This window comes from Labrus mixtus, chromosome 15, assembly GCF_963584025.1.
Source record: "Labrus mixtus chromosome 15, fLabMix1.1, whole genome shotgun sequence".
Lineage (NCBI taxonomy): Eukaryota > Metazoa > Chordata > Actinopteri > Labriformes > Labridae > Labrus > Labrus mixtus.
In genome coordinates, this window is record NC_083626.1 from 2477558 (window position 1) to 2495583 (window position 18026).

At 38.1% G+C, this 18026-nt stretch overlaps 1 protein-coding gene across 2 annotated transcripts; it reads left to right on the plus strand.

Moving 5' to 3' along the window:
- The first annotated feature begins 1663 nt into the window (after window positions 1–1663).
- Window positions 1664–12888, plus strand: sgk2a (serum/glucocorticoid regulated kinase 2a). 2 transcript variants are annotated; one of them, XM_061058559.1, is made up of 14 exons: window positions 1664–1816; window positions 4200–4269; window positions 4519–4586; window positions 5215–5273; window positions 5999–6056; window positions 6786–6869; window positions 8029–8160; window positions 9428–9540; window positions 9711–9747; window positions 9862–9948; window positions 10133–10228; window positions 11009–11164; window positions 12340–12429; window positions 12669–12888. In XM_061058559.1, the coding sequence occupies exons 3-14, from the start codon at window positions 4566–4568 to the stop codon at window positions 12822–12824; spliced, it is 1089 nt and encodes a 362-aa protein (XP_060914542.1). In that variant the 5' UTR covers window positions 1664–1816; window positions 4200–4269; window positions 4519–4565; the 3' UTR covers window positions 12825–12888. The 2 variants fall into 2 exon arrangements, with proteins under 2 accessions (XP_060914542.1, XP_060914541.1); XM_061058558.1 differs by having other exon boundaries at window positions 1665–1816; window positions 5212–5273.
- The last annotated feature ends 5138 nt before the right edge of the window (window positions 12889–18026 follow it).

The window sequence follows — 18026 nt, forward strand, 5'->3', positions numbered from 1 at the left end:
TATGAGGGAAGAGATGGTGCACACTGCATGGAGAAATGCAGCCATACAGTAAGATAGAGCAGTGTGATGCAGTCGACTAAGCTGGTCAGTGAGGCTCCTACAAGCTTCACATTTTGTGCAATAAAATAGTTAAGAATAAGCACTGTATGTAGTAACACAAAACATAACAGCTCATTTATGTTATTGGATGGATTCCAACCAGGTTATACAATAAACAGTGAATATATTGCGTGTTCAGACTGTTGGAAAAAGGTTTGGATATGCAGCACACCTTTTTTCTCTGTGAATGTGAATTAAGTGATACAGAAGATGTGATTTACAATTTTACCCTCATATGTGAAACTTGAGTCAGAGAACAGAAACAAAAGTGTGAGTTGTCAATCGATATGCATTTTGTTAATTATTTATTTTTCTTTTTATATAGTAATAGATGAAAAAAAAATGCATTTGCATTTTACTGTGAAGCCAAACAGATTTTACACAATGATGTTCTCCACTTTGGTCACTGGAGAGTGCACAAGTCCACGTGTTGGCACTTTAAACATGGATTTGGAAGTTCTCTGCTGTTTACATGTCAGCTTACATGTTTACGTTTTTATTTCAGAATTGGTTTAAAATGCTGTATGGATTTGATATTGTGATATAATGGTCATTTTACTGGACTGTTTAAGGGCTTTTGGAATCCAACTTCTTTGTGTGTCTCTCTGGTGGGATACGTGTGTTTGTGTGCGTGCATGTGTGTATGTGTCAACATAATCTGGGGTCACACATGTCATCCATTCCATATGAATTAATAAATGTCCAAAGCTGTCTTGTCTGATTTAAGCCACTGCCCCTTGTCTTATTTAAGGGATCTGACACTACCACTGCATTTCCTGTTCTTATGAAGGTCGTTGTGTATGTTGCACTATTGACTATAAACTTACCTTGCTTGCATCACATCCCCCTATTGTCCATATTGTCGTCAACAGTCGGGTGTGGTGGTAAAAGCTCCTGTCGCCCTTACTACTTCCACTACTTGTCTTATTGTTCCACTTCAGGGTCAGAAAAGAAAGTGTTGCTTGTACCCATAACCTGCAGATGGCAAAATAAAAGTATTCAACTTAATGTTTAATACTAGAAACAACAGCAGGTGAGAAGGTTTTAATTTTCGCCTTTGGAAAGAGGATGCTGAGGAGACTGGAAAAATGCCTTTTGGTCCATTTAAAATACATTTTATTGCAGGAGTAGGAAATCACAAATCCCTCAAGTTACTTTGCTTTTTTTGACTTTGCATTAATGTTTTTGCATCAATGTGCAAAATGATGTGGTGTTGTTGTGGTGTGTGTTTGTTATCCTGATTAAGAAAGAAATAGGCAGAAATCAACGTTGAGCAATTTTAAATAGCCTAGAGCTTAATATTATTATGCTATTTTTACAAAATCGGATTATTAGCATTGTCTGTAACATTTGGCCACATAACCTACGTGTTTCGTGTTGAATCTCTTCAGGCTACACGTCAGATATGCTGCAGGAAATTCGACAAAATAATAATAATGTAATTAATAGGCTACTATAAATAATGAGCTGTCAACTTCAATTTTTAGATAAATAGTAAGAAAAGTTCTGTCTTATTTTGAAAGTAAATAGTAGAGTCCGGAAGTTAAAATCTCTCCATTCTTTTCTCCCCTTGACATATAAACACCCGTCAACCACTGTAAGAAACATGCTCCGCCCCATTGGTTTTATTACTGATTCACTCATGAAGGCGACCTTCCTTCATGACAGTCGAACATCGACGGGGAGGCGCACTGACCTTCTCATCCTACGCAAACAGGTGAGTAAATCTAATGATTTTACAAGAAGAACCAGGAATAATATAATCAACATGCATTATTGCACAGCTGTGCTATAATACTAATAACGTGTGTAATTCAGAACACACATGATATCTGAGATACCTGAGTTTATATTGACTTCTTGTGTTATTGATATCCCATGACGTCACTATCGGTCTATGCAGAATGAATGCTGTGAATGGTTTATTGGATGCTGTTAATATTTTGTTGGTCTTTAAATAGTTCAAAGTTCATAATACGTAGGAGCTTCTGTAGTAAATCAGTGGAGTGTTTTGATTTGGTGTGTTGTAAATATTCAACAGGACATTGAATATTTTTAGAATATTCTTGAACAATGATTATGGTTCTTATTGATCAGGGTTTCAAGTTTGTGAAATGGACTTGACTTTTTTGGCAGACTTTTGGGATTCAAGGTTGATTTGGTGAATCAAAGCCTCTGGCCTGTCTTGAGCTCTGAGAGCAGCTGTGTGCCTCAAAGTTTCCCTCTCGTTGTTTTTAGTACAATGGTATAGTTTTTCTTTCCTGTGGAATGAACAAAGTATTTAACTGTCAAATGATGAACATCATGACCAGCAGTAATGAGCCTTTGGTCACCTTCTGAGTCCCTGTTTTATTAATAAACCTTGTCCTCAGATTAATTCATCAGGTAGTTCTGGAGATTGATTTATATCACAGTTAATAACTTATCCAATAAAGAGCATTTGTTTTAGCCAGGAACATCTATACAGTATTCTATTCAGATTTGAATTGCATGTTAATATAATACATTTCCTCTCGTATGTGTATTTTCTCTTGAAGATATCAATTAGAAAAAAATGCACTAAAGTCTGTGTGAATGGGTCAAAGTATATTAATTTTGCACAACATATTAGATCTTAATTTGTGGGGAGTAATGAAATGTAGACCAATACAAAATGAGGAAAAAAGCTTAAAAAGCACAGCTTAATTCTTAAGACTGTGTGAGTCAGTCAGGTGTAAGTCATAGGTTTCCCTCAAAGCTAAAAATGTAAACTTCTTTTTGTTTTTAAATGTGCCATTTTTCCATTTAGTTCTTCAAATGGCAATGAATCTCTTGAACCTCCTTATGAGACTCTAACCTCATCTTTTCATTATTTTAATGTCAGCATTGTCACGGTTTTCAAAAGAAATAGTAGGGTTGAAGTGTATGGTCGGCCAATGAATGAAAATTGACAGTTGTTAAGCTATGTAACTTTAAAATACTGATTCTAGCACATTAGCACATCATGTTCTGTGAATTATATTAAAGGTGCACTATGGAGGTTTGGAAGAGAAATCTGAAAGTTGGAGAAATGTACAGATGCTGTGGTATATGTTCATAACTCTTTACACAAACTGTCCTCAGAGGAAAATTTGGTCCTTGGAACACTGTTTGTAGATAAAATGCTACGCTAGAAGTTATGGTGGTGGGCCCTCAACAGTGAAACAGTAACTCTCCTGGTAGCTTTTTTAAAAACTCCAAACAGTGTTCCAGAGACCCATTTTTTCCCTTGAATAAAGTTTGTGTATTTAGTTCAGAAAATATCACATAGAATTGTTTCACTTCTCCAACTTTCAAACTTCATTATGTAATGTATGTAAGGGGAAACCTCAACGCCATTTCCTCTGCCACACAAGAGACAATTTCCTCCAAGACAGTGTGGGTCTTTATTCTGGAAGAGCCCCTGTTTCTTGCAGTATCTTTTCAGGGTCTGATACTTTTGACAATTTGATGCTGATGTGTCAAAAGAATGTGTAGTTTCAATAACTGCATAAGTAAAACCCCAACACAAATAATCACAGTTCAATCCACAGAGAGTTCATACTCCATCAATCTGTTACTTTATTCATGTAAATTCATTACTTTAATCACAAAATCTAAAAAACAAAATCACCTAAATGTGGCCCTTATACTCCTTTGTCATTTTTGACAGCTACTATGAATGTACGGTAAATTTCATAATGTTCCAACCTCAAGAGGGTAACAGCTAATTAAATGACTTATAATGACAATTTAAAAAATGACATAAATTGCAATAAGGCAGAAACATTAATGTCAATGTGAAATGTACATTTTCAATCATATTGTGCTTATAATTAAATAAAGACAATCTGCTTGGGAGAAAATGAATTACAAGTTATGTACACTCTCTCTCTCTCTCTGTCTTTCTCCGTGTGTTTTGTTGTGTGTGTGCGTGAGAGATCTTTGACATCCCGTATATTTTGAAAGATATGAGAATGAAACAACAATATTTACTGTGTAAACGTGTCCACTGATACAGTCCTCTCATGTACACACTCTCAAATGCACACACAGGAGAAGTTATTAACACAATGTCCTTCTCCGTGTTTCCGTTGTTCCAGCATCTTGTTCCTTACAAACCAGAACTACCAGTTCCTCTGGATCCCCCGGCTGGCATCCCATCATCCTGAGGTCAGCAGCTGATTGCATACACACACACACACACAGAAAAACAATTAGTGCGGTGTACACCTCCTCTCAAAAATGATTGATTGATTGGTAAATGTATTGATTTATTAATTGTCATGTGTGGGTTCATTTAAATAATTCTTATTCTTGAAATGACAGAAGGTTGTGGTTAGGATCCAACATTTTTCACAACATTTCCCTCCTGCACAGCTGCTGATGCCATGTCCCTTTGTTCCTATTCTCCTCTCACAGGTCTGTCCAACACTGATGCTGGATCTCCAGTGGGAGTGGAATGGTTAATGGCCATGGCAAGCTGTAATGTGAGTCCTTTTCAGCCTGTTTTCTAATTTTCAAATAATTATGTTTTCGACTTTTCCTTTTTACCCGGGCCTGTGACAGCTAACTCGTCACACAGACAGTCCAGTTTAAGTTTCATCTTTAAGAAAAGGTTGTTTTTGAGCCAACTGTTATTATTATTAACACATCCTGAAGATCTCATACAGGTGTGGTTGTTTCTCCTGTAGTTTACTAAAGATTATTTTACTGCACATTAGATCATCTTCCAACAACAGCACACCCGTTTTCTTTTTAATTAATGCCAGGTTAAAACCAAAATTAGAAACGATGTATTTTCAACAAGTCTAGGTCCTCAATGCAAAATATTTAAACCCCCATTTTTGGTATTCTTCCTTTTTTTGTCAGCCAAAAAAAGGGGAAATATAAGCTATCTTTTGCTTTGCTGTCTAATTGGCATATCAGCATGAACAAACCTGTTGCCTAACATTGTTAAGTTTATATTTCAAATGATGCTCATGTTCAATAGTAATGTTTAAAGTACATTTGAGTAATACCAGTTATTCATGGTCTATGTATGTTCATTCAGACTCGTGAATGCAAAGTGTACCTTTCTGTTGCTCACTTGTTTTCTGTTTATTTGTCCTTCAGCAGTGGACACCATCGTCCTCTCCTCAAGATGATGTCAACCTGGGACCTTCAGCAAACCCACAGTCAGTACCTCTGCTCTCACAGCCATCATGAATAATATACATATAATAAAGCTCTTTTAAAAGTCATACACAGAGAGATTTTCCACATGATGAACAGCTACCAAGCCAGCAAAAAAGAACTTGTATTGTTATTGGTAAAAGTAATTTTTCATTGGTCAGGTTTCTATTTTATTGAACTTTATACAACATTATATTTATATGCTATTTACTATATGTCAAATTCAGACACTTGCCTTTATTAGATAGGACAGCTGAGGGGCGCTGGTGGCGCAGAGGTCAGTGCGTGCGCCCCATGTATGGAGGCTATAGTCTTCCAAGCGGGCGGCCCAGGTTCAAATCCAGCCTGTGGCTCCTTTCTCACATGTCATTCCCCACTCTCTCTCCCTGACTTCCAACTCTATCCACTGTACTATCTCTCCATTAAAGGCACAAAAAGCCCAAAAATAAATCTTTAAAAAGAATGTAGGGAGTAGAGAGTGGGGGGATGACATGCAGCAAAGGGCTGGGGTCGGATTCGAACCCACGGCCGCTGCGACTATAGCCTCTGTACATTGGGCGGTAGGCAATCCCTTGATTCAGACACAAGAAAGAAAGTTAAACCTATTTTATTACTTTTGCTTCTCTATGATATGTTAGCTCAAAAAGATGACACACTTTAAAAAGTGTAATTCTATCTGCCGAAAAAGTTTGAACAAATTAATAATTACTCTGTGTCTTTTTTTCAGCGCCAGGCCCACTGACTTTGACTTCCTGGCTGTCATTGGCAAGGGGACCTTTGGAAAGGTAACAGTGAAGCATTAATTATTTAACTGTGTTTATCATTCATGTTGATTCTATCTTGTGTTTTCCTTTGAACAGTTTCCTTATAATAACTCATTTAGGTCACACATTCACAAGCAGGTAGTTCTCAGTGACGGGGCTTTGTGCAGGACTGCTGGACGCAAAAAAAAAATAAGGGTGGACCATATACAGATTAAGAATGATCTGAGTGGATCCAATTTGTAGCAGTGATTTTATTGCACTGACCTTGTCAGAAAAAAAAGGAGAGAGCCTAAGAAGGAGAGAGAGAGGGGGGGAGAGAGAGAGCTGACACATGTCTACCTGCAGTCTGCTCAGAATGTGCTGCCTCCTTCATCAATCATTAACGTACAATCCACTGAGGCCTCTTAAAGTTACCTCATTATCAGGTCAATGCCACAACAAAATACTATCAAATAATGCAGCAGTGGAGTGTGTTAAATAAGGAATACAATAAACTGCATATTGATTACTCAAAAGTCTTGTCCTCGCTGCAGGGTGATTAGTTTCTGACCTTTTTTTTCTTTCTTTTTTTTAGTCTTAACCTGTGTGTTTTGTCTCAGATTTCTCAGTGTCATCTGTTCCCACAGAGCTCTTATCTGTGTTGTTGGCTGTTCTCGGAGCGGTTTGATAAAATGTTCTGACGGCCGTGTATCAAGATGGTGGCAAAGGCTGTTTATTAAACAAGCTAATAACAAACAAACCTTCATGCAGGTCCTGCTCGCCAAGCTCAAAGCAGACAACAAATTCTACGCCGTCAAAGTGCTGCAGAAGAAAGTCATCCTGAAGAAAAAAGAGGTGGGCTCTGCTGTGCACGTACTTACACTACAGTACAAGTCTAAAACTTCACTTAAAGCGTGCTGACAACTTTAATTAAACATTTATAAAGAACAGTTATATTCTAATCCTCTTAAAGCTAAAATCTGGAAAATGTAATGATGGTATTTGTTATAAATCGACACACGATTAAAATTCGAATTAAAATTCACCTTTAAAATGCAGTTTTAGGGGAAACGCAGACATCAGCGTATGATCAGGAGATGAATAAAGAAAAGTCTTTTTTGAGCTTCACAGTATTCTGATGTGCCAGGCTTTAGCAGTGGAAACTATGAGCCAAGAGAAAATGTTTGCGAGTATCTGTTATTAGTAAACACAGTTTTGGACTAGCAACATGATCCTTATCTCCTTTAATCTACAGCTCGTTCTGTACAAAGGACAGATTTTACAACTCCAAGCACATAAACCACTTGTGTGTTGGTCTGACACACTGAGAATATCTGATCAAACACACTTCACATTTAGCAATGTTGGATGTTAAGTCGTCTGTTTCATTTTTCTATTTTAGTTATCTTCATTGATCAAGTCCTAGACTGTGTCACTGTGGGCCCATTTAGCTGGCTTGCTAACTGTTGAATTATTATTTTAACCAAGATTCTGTCTAACTCAATTCTTTTAGTACTGAAAAAGAAGTTGTATGATCAAGTCCAAATTTAAAATACTACCAAAATATGCTGCATTGAAATGAGAAGAAAATCTTAAGCAGCCTTGTAACACTGCCCAAAAAGTTGGTTTAAACACTAGTCCCGCCTCTGACAAGGCTAATAGCCAATCATATATCAGGATTTTGGTGTGGCCACTGGGGTCACCAATCAGAGGTCTATGGGGGCCCTGGCCGCCCCTTGGCTCCGCTCCTGTAGCTAAAGAGTCACAGGCTCATCTTTTGCGTGATATAAAACAGAAGAAATGAATGGAAAAGATTGAATGAGAGCTTTTCAAGTAATTTAATGAATTCTATGGGCCAGAATTCCCAATAGGATATAACAGAATGTCTAATTTGTGTCAAAAAAGAAACAACAAGTCAGCTATAAAAGGTGTGTGTGTCTGCATAGTTTAGCATGCAAACAGATGTTTTCATTATTCAACATCTTTTCGATTTTTCCCTTTTCCCTTTCTTTAGCAAAAGAACATAATGGCAGAGAGAAATGTGCTGCTGAAGAGTCTGAAACATCCATTTCTGGTTTGCCTCCACTACTCCTTCCAGACCCCAGAGAAGCTCTACTTTGTCCTTGACTATGTAAATGGAGGAGAGGTATGGTTCATAAACTAGATAGACCAATAAATGAACACAGAATATATCATATAAAAACTGATGAGCGAGCTTTATGACCCTCTTCTCTGAAAAAAAGCTGCAGATTAGATGGACAAAAACGGCTTTAGCAGAGTGGAACAAGGACATTTAATGGTGCTTCACTCAACATCAATAATAATATTTTCAGATAGCTGATGTATCATGTAATAAAAGCCACTTTCAATAGGATTAAGACCTTGTAGATGTATTATGAGGGTGTGAGTGTGAGTGTGTGTGAGTGTGTGAGTGTGTGAGTGTGTGTGTGAGTGTGTGTGTGTGTGTGTCATAATCAAGTTTCCTTTTACATCTACTCCACTGAGTCATGATGCATTCTGCTTGGTTTTGCCTGTAACTAAATTAGTAAAGTTCATCTGCGGTGAACAAAATGACGTATTAATTTAAAGAGACATTATAAACGTGAATCTGCTTTCTTCAGAAAGATCCTGTTTTTCTTACCAATCTCTCTCATACATGGAGCCCTGCGTTAGTTCAGGCGGAATACGAGAGTCCTGCCCGCGAGCAGCCATCAGCTGATCAAGATAACCGCCCCAATGCCAACCAATCATTATCACACTCTGACAACAAGGCGCTCTATTTAAACCATTCTGCCTCACACTGCTGTGAAATTCTCCTTCCACCACCCCAACCTCCACCAGCTTCAGTCAGCATATTTTATATTCTAGGATAAATTGTTTGCTTGTTATGTCTGCAAGATGTCAGTATCATTACATGCACATGTTCTGCATGTCCCCGTGGGGGGAATTAAAAGGTTTGCGCTCTCAGCAAAAATCTCTAGCATGTGGCACTGATACTGCTGAGAGCTAAGAGCAGAACTAAATACAAATAGAAACTGTACAAACCACAAGTGCAATTAATGGTTAAATCTATGACGAGAGTATTCCTGACTGAAGTATAGTATATCAGCACTATTGTCCCAACTGTGACAAATAACTGGCCAGTGTAATCATTTATTTACACAAATCAAATAAAACAAGGAACATCTAGTCCATGTGCAATCAGAAGACCTCTTTGTCTAACACATGCTTTTCTTTGCGTTTATGCTATTGTGCAGATACTCAGTATTGACGTGTGTGTAACATCTGCTGTTTGAGAAAAAACTTTCATTACTCCTCTCCTCTTTTTTCATGTGTTTCTTTCTCACTACATCGTCTCCATAACCTGTTGGCAAGCCCACCCATGTGACACTCTCTCTTTCTGTCTTCTCTAGTTGTTCTTTCACCTGCAAAGAGAGAGGTGTTTCTCAGAGCCCAGAGCGAGGTTCTATGCAGCCGAGGTAGCAAGCGCTGTTGGTTACCTTCACTCTCTAAACATAATCTACAGGTCAGTCACAACTTCTGTTATTAACTGGAAGACTTTGTTTTTCAACTTTGCTTGAATCTTTATTTATCACATATAAGCTGTAGAGCCTTATGGCCTGCTGTAAACCACTGAAGAGTAAATACACAAATGAACTTTCTGCATGATAATCTACTTGTTCTTGTCTGTTGCAGAGATCTAAAGCCAGAGAATATTCTCTTAGACTCCCAGGTGAGTGAAATGTATTTGACACATTTGTTTCTTTAAATCTCTTTATTGTCATTATTGGGTTTTTTTCTGTTGTGTAACTGAGTAAGGACTCCATCTTGTGCTCTGTGTGTGCAGGGACATGTTGTGCTGACAGACTTTGGGCTGTGTAAAGAAGGAATAGAGGCAGAAGGAACCACGTCTACTTTCTGTGGAACTCCAGAAGTGAGTAAAAAAAAGTGCATAAAACATGGAAGTCATACGGTCCAGAGTGTAGAGTAGAAAATAAATCCTCTTGCCCATGACATTGTGAGTATTGAGTATTACTTTTTGTTCTTTCATCTCCTCTATTCTCAACTTTTTTTCCCTCTTCATTTCACTTTGTTTCTATCATGTCCGCTGTCTGAAGTACTTGGCACCAGAGGTTCTACGAAAGGAACCTTATGACAGGACAGTGGACTGGTGGTGTCTGGGAACAGTGCTTTATGAGATGATCTATAGCCTGGTACGTGTTTTTGTATGGATGTGAAATGCTGCTACCTCATTAAAAAAAAGATTGCATTATAACCTGATTTAAAAATAGATGCTTTTCAAATTACAAAGAAGATATTTTGATGTCATTAAATTAAATAATTTTGTCATGTCATGAAAAGAAAATTATTCAACTTCATATCACATGAATTTCCATGCAATGAACTTGCATCTTCTAGCTTATATTCATGAAGTCTTGTGTCATACACAAGCGGCAAACTTTGATGTTGAAGAATTAAGCCAATGCAGGAGTCACAAAAAAACTGCTGTTCCTTCAGTGACCACTTGAGCCTGGCTCCAAAAGACCCTGACCCCATACACACCCCATATGGTCTGAATAGATCATGTCTTTATCAGCACACACTTTAAGAGGGTCACATGCAAGCTGTTGTAGCTGTTTGTCAGGAGGTTTTAGGCCTGCCTCAGCTCCAGCTCCATGCCTATTACTAGGTTGACTCAAAGTTAGTTTGAGACAGCATTTTCATTATGGCCACCGCCATCGATGGGCTTCAACATTTTGCTTCAGGAACCAAAGGGTGACGTCACTGAGCCTACGTCCATGTTTTATACAGTCTATGGTAATACATGGTAAGAACCATGAATGTAGTATACATCTATATATGTGATCTTGCTGATCAAAACTGCTCTGTGTGACCTTGAGAAGAAAACAAGCAGTGTCTGTTTTTACTATAAAAAAAGTTTATTTAAAAAAAATATAGAACTAATGATGTCTTTACGGATCCCTCGTATTTAGCCTCCTTATTACAGCCGTGATGTCACTGAAATGTACGATGGGATCCTGCACAAGCCGCTGTTCCTGCCCCCTGGGAAGTCTGACGCTGTTTGCTCTCTGCTGGTGGGTCTACTGCAGAAGGACCAGCACAGACGCATCGGAGCCATCGCCGACTTTGTGAGTGTGCTATGTTAAAAAAAAAGATGACTTATGCTGCACATTAACAAAGATGGTTTTACAGAAAAAGAACAGACCTGTTTTAGACCAAACATGTTTTAGGACTACTCAATTCAATGTAGCTCTACTTAAAGCTAATGCTTATTCCATGTTTGGGAAACTGAGTTAAGGCGGGTCCACAGCAATGATCCACCCAAACTTAAGACAAGACAGCACAAATACTCCCAGGAAGGAATATAGTCTGTAACATGGGACTTGAAGATATAAAGGTTGTAAAATGCATTAATATAGCATGAATGCAAACAGAGAGGGAGATTTAGTAGCTAAGTGTTTTAGGTTCCTAAGCAACAAGATTAAAGCAGCATGACCAGGGGTAAGCCAATAAGTCAATCATTTGTAACCTTCACCTCTGCAGTTTCATTGTTATGGTGGATTCTTAATCGTGATAGAAAATCCTCAAATAAACTATTGTTATGAAGAAAGTAAAAAAACGGATTAGCCTGTGACTATGCTACATAGCATGTTAATAGAGACATACTGTATTGAACAAATGGTAAATGGATTCTTTTCTAGTCTTCTGATTACTCAAAGCGCTTTTACTCAGCAGATCACACCAACCCATTCACACACTGATGGTAGAGGCTGCTGTGTAAAACGAGCATCAGAATTAACTCACCCAATTCATACTCATTCACATGCATCTGCTGATGCAGCAGGAGCAACACAACAGTGTCTACAGGAGCTCGGGATCAAACCCCAGACCTTCCGGTTGCGAGACGTCCGACTCTACCACTGAACCATAGCCGCCCACATAAATCAAATAAAAAAGTGCTGACTAAGGAAAATACTTCTTAAAGCAGTCTAGCTGATTCTTTAAGATCACAACTGTCAGTACCACTGTACTGCTTAATTAAAGTATACATAGCAATTTTAGCTCTGCAAAACCCATCCAAGTAGGCTAGTAAATACTGTTACAAACATTTTCTCTGTCACATTGCTCATGGATGCCCACTTCCCACATATGACACCTTCATCTCCATCTCTCGTGTTAAAAACAACATCATAATCCTACAATTCTCTATTTTATGGCCTATGTCCTCATACTGTCTCCTAGTTTTAACAAGACGAATGGAAAATGTCAATAATGTAAATATGTATTTGTTTTTTATTTATAGCTGGAAATAAAGAACCATATATTTTTCTCACCGATTAACTGGGACGACCTCTACCACAAGAGAACCACTCCTCCTTACAACCCGAATGTGGTGAGTTGTTTCAGGCTGCCTGTCAGTAAACTTTCAACATTACATTTAGCCATTTAAAGGAGCAATGAGACCATTTAATTTACTCTGGTGTTTAAATAAAGTGTAGTGAACAGTGATAGTGCAGTTGTTCTCTTATGTGCTTTTAATCTGCAGACAACTTACAATAAACCTCATCCATTGTTTTCATAAGGACTCCTTGTCATGCATTATCACATTCAACTATTGTTTTCATCTTCCAGAGAGGCCCAGCTGATACTCAGCATATTGATCCAGAGTTCACCAGAGAAATGGTTCCTAACTCGGTGAGTCGGACGCCGGAGCTCAATGCCGGAACCAGCGCCAACAACGCCTTCAATGGCTTCTCATATGTCGCCACTGAAGACAGCTTTCTGTGAGGCAGTCGTTAACTGTTCAAACCTTTGAACAGGGCGATTGATTTATTAAAACTCTTTGACCAAAGACTTCATGAAAATAAGAGCTCATTGTGTACATAGTAGAGATCCCACATGGCATCACTACAGAAGGGATTTCCAAATAGTTCTTCTTGATGGTGTGAGACAGACCGGGTACATGCCAAGAATGGAGAAAGTTTGCATTAAGATATTCAAAACTATTTTTTTTACAGAAGTCCCAAGTATGTTGATGGAGAATGAACAAAACACTTTGGGTGCAAACACTATATTTTTTGTCATTTTGGGGACCGGAGATTGCTGGTGCAATTAGAGGGCAAAGGAAGGGTCAGGGAGGAGAAACTGGATGCAGCTTGGAAGATATTCCTAAAACGGTATGAGTTGGAGAAACCCAGAATCAGAATATTGTATTCTGATTCAGAGTGAGCTTCAGTTATAACCAATCACATGAGCTCCTAGGTCTGTATGAAATTGCATAAAATCTTGATCTGATATCACAGGCTTTATGGCTGCAGGAAATAGAGTATATATGTCATCTGTTTCATTAATCTCATTCAAATAAAAAGCAGATCTTAATTAACATATTTCTTGTATGAAGAGGGACATAATAGCTCCAGGTTGTACTTGTGCTTTGTATCAATTTGATGACATTCAGGAACATATAAAGGACAAAGGCATTTTTATATTTTTTTGTCTAAGACAAACAAACTGTTCTAAAAGACAAAACTCTGAACTGCTTCAATAATGCACAGGTTTATGTTGTGACAGCATTTATCAAAACACACTTCATTACACAGGTTTCACATTGAGATGGATTTAAGACGCAGGGAAATGTCTGGCTGTCTAAGTAGGTTTCACACATATCCACAGATTTCACAGGGAACTTCTACAATCCTGACTTAAATACAGATAGACTTCTGTGCATCAGCAGCTCAGCATTCAAATGCAGATGGTTCTGATCTTGTGTTGCAGAGCGAGCTTATACTGTCAGTTAATGAGGTAAAAGATGATCAAATCACATCCACTACATTTCTTCTTTAAGAATGTCTGTTTGATCCAGTAGATGTCGCCCTTGAGCACCAGCATTGAATCAAAACAATCTGCTATTTGGTGTCACCTCCTCTATTCTAAAGCCTCTGCTCTCCTCCAGAGACACACCTCCAACCCCTCTCCACTCGCGTTCGCACAAAGGAGTTATAAATTAGAATGCACCATAATTAAGCACAAGTGGTGGACTAAATTGTCCTTTGCTTGAGCTGCAATTGCCTGTGTCCTGCATTGTTGTGTTAGCAGGCTAATGTTAGCACACTTTGGTTAACTCATAGCTTCACATTGCACAGGAATTGACACAGAATGATCGTGATCTAAAGAAACTTATGACATCCAAATAAGCTGTGAGAAGGCTGTGTCATTCTTCTTTTCTCTAGTCCTTGACTAAAATAGCTTTATATGCAAGGCCGTCCCGTCCATGTAAACATGATGTAAACACGGCTCTCACAACAACACCGCTGGTGGGAGTCATGCTTCTCACTCATTGTAGTCAGTCATGACATTTAAATAGGATAAACTTGATTTCTGCTGTATTTATGTGTAAAATATCACACATTCTTCCTTTAAAACCAAAGACAATAAAAATAGCAAAAAGAAAAATGATGAAGAAAAATGTAAAAGTACAAGTTGCAGCAATGGACTTTAGCGAGTATAGAAAGTGACACTAAGCTTCATGACAGAGGTCTAATTTCTTTATTATAGAAATGTTTCATATTATTAGATTGCCATGCTGTATGTAACATATGTAAATATCTAATCAGCTGTGCAGAATGATTATATGCTGGTGAATTGTGATTATTCATGTAAACCAAAAGGTGCCTTTATGACTTGGAAGTGAAGTTGGTGATTGATGGTACGTGGAACTAGCAGGGATGGTTGATACACTTTTCTATTATTACTATTTTCTATTTTTATTTTCTCATGTATTTACAGAAAGATTTGTTTGAACAACCGGTATTAAAAAAAACTCTTCTCTTCCAGTTTCTTCACATCACTTGTTTATGTTTGGATTCTTAAAAACGTGTTTTGGTTTTGTTTAAAGCTGACCATTTAAAGAACACTGTATCAAATGCTTTGCAAGTAAAACCAAATACACTTACAGGGAAATGGCTGTCGATTTTTTTGTCTATATCAAAAATAGGAAATACCTGAACTGCTCTGACCCCCATTTATCAAAGAGATTGGTTGCCATCAGTGTTGTTTCTTTAAACAAAGAGGAAGACAATGTAGGATTACCGACCAGGTAGTAGTGGAAGCAAAGCTCTGAGCCTGTGTGAATGTAGTTCATATATCAAACTGCCAAACCATTACATGTATTTACCATTTGTACATAACAGAAACAATGGACTGTGTTATAAAAGAAAATAACTTGTTGCCTTATTACTTGTAATAGATGGACTTGGACTATTCCATTTTCTTGTCTTCTGACCAATTAACATACAGACTGAAAACCTTCCCAACAAGCTGATACAACTCAAATAGCCTGCGATCTTGTTATTGCACTAAAAACACATTCAGAAGGATAAATTCACAGCGACTGAATACAAAAAAGATTAAAAGCAGTTTTTTTCTTGGCTGGTGAAGGGATGACCCTCCCTATTCTCTCTCTAATTGGCAGTTACATACTGACTAAATATGCAAGAGAAGTCTAACATGTCACTGTTTATAATAGAGGCCTTTTATCATTTGCTGGACGGGCCATTAAAAATAACATTTGGGATACAAATCAAGAGTATACCCACTTCAGGGGGCGCCGGGAGCAGAGTGGTTAGTGTACACACCCCATGTACTGAGGTCATAGTCCTCCAAGCGGACAGCCCAGGTTTGAATCCCATTTAATTTCCCACTTGGACTCTATCCACTGTCCTGTCTCTTCAATAAAGGCATAAAAAGCCCAAAAATAAATAGATGATAAAGAGTATACACACTTATTCAGGCATCACTACACCACTGATAATAGAGTATTCTTTATTTTTGATCTGAATACTTCTTCCACCCCTTATTGAAAACTTCAAAGTCTGACAATGTTCAGATATTAGACAAAGATTAGCATGAAGTCATTAGTTTATAACAATTTGGATGTTTTTTTCAACTTTGTTGAATAGGGCATATAATATTGTCTTCTCTTGTCACCATTAAAGTACCCTAATCATGATGTCCCTATAGACTGGTAGACACTGTGTTTGTGTGTTACTTGGGGTGTGACAGATCCATATTTACACATTTACATGTTGTCTACAGAAAACTTAACAGATGCAAATTGCAATGTATGTTGGCATGAGGGATATTATTTGTTAAATCATGTATTACACAAACTATGAATCAGTGAATGCGTTTGTGTCTTGGTTTTAATTTAGATTGTTGTCTTTTTTATCATAAAGCACATCTCTTCGGTTGTTAAACTGTGATACCAATACATATAAAATACAATATTTTTACTATTTTTTTAAGAGACTAAAAGGAACAGACGCTCAGGTCAAATCTGATGGAAAATATGGTGCAACTTGAGGGAGACAAAATGCAAGCGAGAGGCTGAGAATGCAGTCGCTCAAAGTCTGTTTGGCACCATACCAATGTCAACGTTATGTCATCACACATGTCCACTTTTCAGACATCCCTGCAAATATTAAGGCAGACATCATGTAGGGGAAAATGTGTGTTGGTTGCAGGTTGTTATAGTGGAACAACTTCCTATAACATAATTTCATCCTTAAGCCCAAAAATATACGGAGCCCTTAAGAGGACATGGGCAAAAGAAGAAAGTTTCCCATGCTCACGGGAGGGTTATTGGGTGTGCATGAGATAGTTTCTGCTGCTCACAAGAAAATATTGCCTGTGCACATTTTGGTGGGCACCAACATTTTCTCAAGCACCAAAAACATTCATATGCTCTCCTCTCAGGATAGTTTTTGGTCTACACAATATAGTTTCTGGAGGGTAAAATAAACCCTTTTTCCCTCCTGCCCATGCCTCCTTAGGGGCTAAATTGATGTTTGTGCCAGATTCGTAGAAAGATGGATATTCCTGCCACAAAAATGACACCACAAAGGTGAGAATGTCAGAAAGTTGTACTAAAATGCCGAAAGAACAACTAGGCCTCAGTTTCTGAGATAATAATCCTGTATGCTGGAACATATGATGCACAAGGTATTTTCCTGTTGTTATCTAGGACAGTGTTTTCAAAGTGGGGGTCCCGACCACTAGGGGTTACTAAGGGGTCACTTTAATATTATGCCTAACATTCTGATGTGTCTTTTTAGATGTTATTGATCACTGCATATACAACTTTGTGTTCTTTGTGTATTAAAATCTTTAAATATTGTAAAATAACACAACAAAACTACATATTGAATGTAATAAATGACTAAGGGAATTCACAAAAACGTACAGGAGAGGGTCCCCACTGGAGGTAAATGGTATATGGGGGTCCTTGTCACAGGCCAAGGCAAAGTTTGGGAACCCTGACCTAGGAGGCCTGATGACAAGTAGACAGGGATTCAGTATGGGCGTTTCTTACACCTTGCATAATGAATTTCCACTGTGTGATTGAGTTTAGAATTCACTGCCTCTCATGTAAATAACATTCTCCATTTTGAGAGGACTGAATGCATCATACTTTACACCCAGTGGGAGCTTTACACCCCAGTTGAGGGGGGTCCTTAATGCATGGGGAACAAGATGTTGATCCCCATCATGTTTTCTGGCACTATGTGAAGATAACTTGAGTACCGGATGAAGTATGGAAAGGAATGAAAACTGTTTATAGGTTATGAACTTCTTTGTGAGGTGCTTTATCTGGGATATTAAACACATACAAAGCAAAGACAGATACCTGGTGGTGAAAACAGTGTTAGAGGCATGCTGGGAAAAAAGAGAGAACCCAAAAATCACATTGGTCAAAATTTAAACAGGAATAGCATCAGACAAAGGCAAGACATTTATATTCAATTTAGAGCAAAAAAAGATGCAGTGAGATACAGGGGGAGCAACAGAGGTCGTAATGGCAAGGTTAATAGGTCACAGGTCACATACAGCAGCCAACTCTAGGGAAACATCCATCTGGTCTCTAACTCAAAGACAGAGTAACCTGAAAAGTGTTCTGGACTGTGATGAGAGAGGGAGAGGCAGAAGATACCT